The sequence below is a fragment of the Pogona vitticeps genome, chromosome 3 (genome assembly GCF_051106095.1).
Source record: "Pogona vitticeps strain Pit_001003342236 chromosome 3, PviZW2.1, whole genome shotgun sequence".
NCBI classification, from domain to species: Eukaryota; Metazoa; Chordata; class Lepidosauria; order Squamata; family Agamidae; genus Pogona; species Pogona vitticeps.
Genome location: NC_135785.1, coordinates 67971003 through 67978292, shown reverse-complemented (window position 1 = coordinate 67978292; position 7290 = coordinate 67971003). Strand labels below are relative to the sequence as shown.

The 7290-nt window shown below is 45.6% G+C and overlaps 1 protein-coding gene across 2 annotated transcripts; it reads right to left on the bottom strand.

Moving 5' to 3' along the window:
- Window positions 1-912: 912 nt before the first annotated feature.
- Window positions 913-5868, bottom strand: LOC144587928 (uncharacterized protein F54H12.2-like). 2 transcript variants are annotated; one of them, XM_078389620.1, is made up of 2 exons: window positions 5416-5868; window positions 913-5261 (listed from the first exon to the last, which is right to left on the bottom strand). In XM_078389620.1, exon 2 carries the CDS (start codon window positions 2547-2549, stop codon window positions 1233-1235), a length of 1317 nt encoding a protein of 438 aa, XP_078245746.1. In that variant the 5' UTR covers window positions 2550-5261; window positions 5416-5868; the 3' UTR covers window positions 913-1232. The 2 variants fall into 2 exon arrangements, with proteins under 2 accessions (XP_078245746.1, XP_078245747.1); XM_078389621.1 differs by having other exon boundaries at window positions 4898-5261.
- Window positions 5869-7290: the final 1422 nt, after the last annotated feature.

Below are 7290 nucleotides of genomic sequence, written 5' to 3'. Positions count from 1 at the left end.
ACCGTCGCCCCCCATACCGGAAACTGGGGTTTTCGAATGAGAGCAGAACACACCGGAACCAGCAAGAAATGGGATCTGATGGGGCCGTTGCATAATGAGCTATTTTTTCAGGAGAAAATGTTACTGAACGACGTAGATGTGAAAATCAAACTTACCCGTAGCAAGGACATGTTCTGTCTGCTGAGTGGTGATGCTGGTGAGCACTACAAAGTGGATATTTTAAACGCCTCTCTGTTTGTCAAAAGGGTGAAAGTGTCCCCAGGAGTTCGCATAGGACACGCAGAGGCCCTTCTCACTTCTAATGCAAAATACCCCATTGAACGCGTGGGCATGAAAGTATTCAGCATACCTGCAGGAAGCCTTGTGTGCAATCAAGAAAACCTTTTTCTGGGGCAGTTGCCTAAACAGCTCGTCATAACTTTTGTCGACAATGAGGCTTTCAGTGGTGCATATGACAAAAACCCTTTCAATTTCCAACATTTCAATGTTAATTTTATAGCCTTGTACGTTGATGGGGTACAAGTTCCAGCAAAGCCCCTCCAGCCTGATTATGCAAACGGACTATGTGTCAGAGAGTACATGCAGCTGGTACAAACCTCAGGGAAAGCCATGAAGGACCAAGACACTTTATAAAACACATTAATAAACACCAAGACAGATAAAACATTTAACTTTTGTCTTTTATTTTATTTATGCACAGCTTACATTTTATGTTTTACACTGGGGGCCGCAGGCTTGAATATGATGAAACGGTTTGCAGGATCGGGGTGCTGTTTGAATTTTCCTGTTCTTGACAAACTCTACAACCATGCGGTCATTTTTGGTCGCATCTTCTGAGTACAACTTTAAAATTTGGTCAAACGGCAGACCTTTTGTTCTGTTCTGTAAAAAGAACACACAGTTATAGCCACAGGTCACTGCCGAAGGGTTTTGTAGCTGTCTCTTCTGGAATATTATTTCTTTGCCCTGACGCCATAAAAAAGCTGTAATTGTTTCAGGGATCCGTGGGTTGTCTGGGTCTATGCCGTATGAGTCAAAAAATTCCCCAGGCCCCTTAGCTGGTAAATAGAGGGCCAGCCAGTGTTCCCCAGGCATCGTGTGGGGATGGGTGTTCACCACTATTCCGGTAGGTCTTTTGGTAATAAGGTTCCTTGGTAACAGGTCGCAGGGGTACACATCTAGAAAGGTCTTATCTCGTTGTAACACGCTTAATAGCTGCAACGTATTCATGTTCACATGTAATCAAAGAGGACGTTTCTGCTATGGCTGATTTCAATCACATTGTCAAATACCCCGTATAAGAGCATGTTAATAGTGGCCGTTAGGGGTTGGGCAAAACGGATCTCAGCTCGAAGGTTTCCAGTCTTGATCAGAGAATAATGTTCTGAGCAGCCATGATCCGGTGTCAGGTCAAAGGCATATAGGGTGTATCCGTGTGCAAATTCGTTAGGGGTGATGAAAATGTCTTGGTCCTTCATGGCTTTCCCTGAGGTTTGTACCAGCTGCATGTACTCTCTGACACATAGTCCGTTTGCATAATCAGGCTGGAGGGGCTTTGCTGGAACTTGTACCCCATCAACGTACAAGGCTATAAAATTAACATTGAAATGTTGGAAATTGAAAGGGTTTTTGTCATATGCACCACTGAAAGCCTCATTGTCGACAAAAGTTATGACGAGCTGTTTAGGCAACTGCCCCAGAAAAAGGTTTTCTTGATTGCACACAAGGCTTCCTGCAGGTATGCTGAATACTTTCATGCCCACGCGTTCAATGGGGTATTTTGCATTAGAAGTGAGAAGGGCCTCTGCGTGTCCTATGCGAACTCCTGGGGACACTTTCACCCTTTTGACAAACAGAGAGGCGTTTAAAATATCCACTTTGTAGTGCTCACCAGCATCACCACTCAGCAGACAGAACATGTCCTTGCTACGGGTAAGTTTGATTTTCACATCTACGTCGTTCAGTAACATTTTCTCCTGAAAAAATAGCTCATTATGCAACGGCCCCATCAGATCCCATTTCTTGCTGGTTCCGGTGTGTTCTGCTCTCATTCGAAAACCCCAGTTTCCGGTATGGGGGGCGACGGTGGTTTGTTCCATGGCTGTATAACCATCTCTATAAAAGCCGCCCGCCGCAAATTGAGTGCTCAAGCTGTCAGCGCCGTAATTCATAAGCAGCTCTATCATCGCTCTATAGGGGTAGCAATTATTACTCTGACTGATGAGCCGATCTCCAAGGGTAACGTCCAGTTGGCTAAAGAGCGAGGCAATGGGATAATTTACAAAGCCCACTTTAGCATCCACAGCGATGTTTGTCCCATTTGCTTTTGTGATCTTACACACCACGTAGAGCAAGGTATTGTTTAAATCGATATAATCTTCACTGTTACCAGTTATATAAAACTCTATTTGGCCGTTGGGTGTTAGCGCTGCTAAGGGAGGGACCTCTATATACATACAGCTTTCCACGCTGGTTTGTGTAGGTGATAGCTGAAAAATATCCAATTCAGATTTGGCACACTCTTCAGAGGAGCCGTGAATGAACGCCATTTTAAAATATGTCTCCCCTGCACCGCTTCAGACCCTTTATCTTACGGCTTGCTTTCTTCTTCCTGTTCTCAAGCTTCTGACGTTTTTTGGGAGGCAATCCGCTGTTTAACCGTTTAGGTGGACCTAGGCGTAGATGACCCGCTTTTCATTTAACTCCACCCCTTCTTTTCATGTACGTGAGTCCTGAGCCTTCTTGGGGTCTCACTTTTTTCATAACATGACTCGCGACGTCTCCGGCGATATTATGTACGGCCGTCTTAATGTGGGGCTTAATAAACTCAAAGCCTCTCCTCAAGAGGGGGACGGCCTTTCGGAACAATCCACGAAAAATGCCCCCCAGTCCTGCTCCGTACATGTTTACAGATCCGTGAAAACCGGGGAGGCCACGCCCTGCCTGGGCCTTATAGTACGCTCTATAAACATTAACATCCCCGTAGTCTTTCAACACCACCATTTTAGCGTCCTTCTGATCTCTTCCTAAACACAGCCTTTTCTGGGACGTATATGCAACCGCACAACAACTTTCCCCAGAGTGAATGGCACGGGTTGGTTCTGATCCGTCTTTATTTCAATGGTTATAGTGTTGATGTGGTTCTTGCTCATCAACACGTAATGCGGTTTGTCGTAGGTAATTGTAACACATTCGTAGGTTTCTCCCTTGACGGGGATGCAGCGTAACAGAGGCACAGCATGGTCTCCCACGATTTGGTGCTCGATGATATCTGTATAGACGTACAAGGAACTGAATCCCCCAGTAAGGTCTGCAGCATGCGGTATTTTTCTGACGGGCACATCCGGGGGGGCCCCCAAAATGTGGGCTAACTCAGCACCCGCTGAAAATAAGTAATTTTCAGGGCCTGTGAATCTAACTTTTCCCATGACGGGGTCGTAGGCCAACCATGTTTCTTGTAGATCTATAGCTTGTTTTATAGTGTCATTCATGTTGTTCAGAAGATCAGGAATGTCCTTGTAATAGCCCCTGTGTAACTGAAAGATCCATTTATTTGTACCCTCAGAAATTGAAAATGGGGTATTTTTCAGGAGTGTGTACCAGCTCCGAGGATACTGTATCTCTGCTAGACCAACTTCCCAAACACCAATCAAATCTAAGGGCTTGGGCAACATTGTCGTAAAGCTGGCATTTGTATTTTGAGGAAAAACCTTCTTACAGGCGTTGCTGGGTAGTGTGATGTAAAAACCATAATCTCCCATTTTGCTTCTCTGTCCCTATACGATCTCAGAAACCTCTGAGGCTGACACCCAGCTGTTAAACTTACTAGGCCAACCTAACCACTTGACTAGGTGGAGCTTTCTTCGACCTCGACCTTTTGTGCCCAAAATCTTTTCAATTCTGTACAACCGGTCTTCCCTGTCATTGATCTTCAGCAGTTCTTCAGGATAGAAAGTTCCGATTATGGCATCCCCATCATAATCCGTTAGCTGATATACAGGTCTCTCTGTACCTTTTACAACACGGTCCACAATAAATATCTCGGTGGTGAAATTCTGTTCATAGCCCTTATCAAATACACCCTTCCTTTTAGAAACCCTCACACGGTCCCCTTTTCTGAGTTTTGGAACTTCTTTTTTGGTTCCAACAGAGGGCTCATAGACTCTTTTCCAGACGACCATGTCATTGTGATGATTCACATCTACAGGCCTACATTTAATAGTTCTATGAAGGCTATGGTTATAACTTTTAAGGAACTGCGGTAATACATCCACATACCTGTAGGTGTTATTAGCCGTGAAATACCTCCACATTTTTGTTTTTAATGTTCTGTTAAACCTCTCAACAACCCCTGCTTTGACCTCATTATTGGTGACAAAATGCTGTATTCCACATTTCTTGAATAAACTGCTTACAGGTCTGTTTAGAAATTCACCGCCACGATCCGTCTGTATTTTGTCAGGTTTTCTTCCATCTTGTTTGAAAATGGCTTCAAAGGCTCTGGCCACTTCTTTGCCTGTTTTGCCTTTGAGCGCTTTTACCCAGCCGTACTTAGAAAGAATGTCTATACAGACCAGAATATACTTGCAACCCTTGTTGTGCCGAGCATATTGTTGCATATCAACCAAATCTGCCTGCCATTGATCATCTATTTTGGAAACCACGGTCTTATTTCTTTTAAAATGAATTCTAGCAGGCCTATGCAACGTATAGGCATCCTGGTCGGACAGCCATCGAGAAACATCTCCGAGTTTCAAGGTTTTCACCTGTTTTTTGGCCTCCCTAAAGAGAGGCTTCAGACCTCCAAAACTCCCCGCTGATGAGGGTGTATAATAGATATTGTGCAATAATTTCCCCCGTGCATCCAGCTCAGCCATTAGCACATATATGAGCAATGTATGGTACAATAAAGACTCTTTATTAAAAGACAGTATATTACAAGAATATTGTAAAGCATACATCTAAATCTCAGTGCTAGTAGAAATACAGGGCAGACATTTTAGCTTTTACAGAAGACATAGGTAGAAACACACGCAATACAGCAGAAGGTACAGGTAGAAGCACACACACACACACACAATACAGGATATATTTGCAGGTTATATAGTCATTCAGGAAGTATTCTCTCTTGAAGGGATGCAACCTGCCGCTTTCAGGGCCTTTCTGTGCGCCCAATATCCACAGTCACATTCAAGCCCCTCATCATCATCATCACCATCATGTTCAGGGCCCTCCTGAGTTTGAGCTTGAAACAAGCTCTCCTGTGATTGAAAATGAAACAAGGTTTTAGTCATTTTTAAAAGGCCCTTTACCGCCCCGCCCCCCCCAACCCTAGCATAAATCCTTAACTATGGCATTTAAAGCCCTTATAACGGAACCCTTAATAAGACTTTTTAAAAAGAAAATTGGTCTTACCAGGTTGACTTGGTTCTCTTTATCACTCTCAAAGCCTTCGTCTGGAGCCTCTGCCAACATTTGCTGCTCAGCACCATCGTCAATCTCCGCAAAACCCGGCGGCTTCTGTAAATCTCTTTTTATCCCTTGTTCGCCATCAACGCACTGAGGCTCAGCATCTTCATCATCACCCCACATCAGTGTGCAGTCCGGTTTTCTTGTGTTTTTCGGCTTCTGCTTAGGCTTTGCGGTAAATACAAATACGTCTTCTGCAGACTTGCATTTTTTTCTTAACTTTTCTGGGTCTTTGGGAAGGCTAGCCTTTAGTCTTGTAGGAGTTCCTAATGGACACAACGGCATGGAAAATCCCACCGGCCCATAATAGTAGCCTTTGGGACGCAAACGCCTCCCGGGCTTTCCCGCAAGCTTTTGGCATGCCTCGGGAGCTTTGTTCTCCTTGTCAGCCATGTCTTTAAAGCCACAAGACCTTTGCAAAGAGCCGCAAGAGCACGCAGAAGGGTCCCGAACCACGTTTATAGCTTCTCTGCAAATCCCCGGGACTTTCCCACCCTTGCAGGGCCTAGGGCATGCTGAGGCATGCCCTAGGGCCAACCTTTCTAGCCAAACCCCCTCCACCCGCTCCCCATTGGTCCACAGGGGCCGTGGGGGGGCACAACCCCTCGGGGACCAATCCTCAGGCTACCCTAGGGTCACGGGGGACCCCAGACTCTAGGAAAAGACACCTATAGGCCCACGGTGATCCCCACAACCCCTGACGTCATGCAGGGCCTAAAGGCATGCTGGGGCATGCCCTAGGGCCGCCCTTTCTAGCCAAGCCCCTCCAACCGCTCCCCATTGGTCCATAGGGCCGTGGGGGTGGCACAACCCCTCGGGGACCAATCCTCAGGCCACCCTAGGGTCACGGGGGACCCCAGACTCTAGGAATACACTCCTATAGGCCCACGGTGACCCCCACAACCCCCGACGTCACCACTCGACCAGCCCCTTCCGCCGGAAGGGGCCTGGGTCGAGCCTAGACGCCGGAAGTCCCTCCCCTTCCGCTGCTGGGGGTCCAAAAGGGGGCGTGGCACCTGTCAAATTTGAGTTTGAATAAAGCTACCATTACCATACTACTTTGGTGAATGCTCCAACACTAGAGACATTCAAGGAAAACATAGATACAGGTAGATATTACATGCTTTGATTGTATTCCTGCAGTGAGCAGCGGGTTGGACTTGATGACCTTGTAGGCCCCTTCCAGTTTAACTTTTCTCTGATTCTACGATAGTTTTGCTTCTTAGGGAAAATGCACAATACAATCTGCTTCAGGAAAATAAACACTTCTAAATACTACTGTTGGTTGAAATACTAGGTTTAAAAAGGTGGGGGGTTTTAGCCATTACTTTTCTGCTTTCTCCAGTGGTCTGTGATTTAGAGTCTGCATGGCAGTAAAGCCTAATCCACCTAAATATGTGTCTCTTCTGCTCCTTAACTTTAATGATGCAGACTTCATGATATCAGTATTGCCATGCAGAAATTGTCACATCTTCCAACTGTCTAGTTTTGCCTCGGAAGGCTGGGCATTCTCCGCCTTGCCCCACCTAATTACCAAATCCCCAAATTTTCGTTTGAAAGTGTCTAGCCCAGGTAGAAGCAGAGACATGAGACAAAATGTGGTCTTCTTGCCCAGCTGTTTTGCAAGCACCAAACCTACCTTTCATTGTGATTAACCAATGAGTGGAGCCATTGACAGTACAAAAAGGTACATCTAGCTAAATGTTTCAGTTTTGAAGAAACTGTCTGCTAATAGCTGAAATGTGTTTTCACAGTTTCCTTCAGACAGTGCACAGAAAGCAATGGAGATAAAGGAGTGAATGCAGGGAATGTAACAAAACA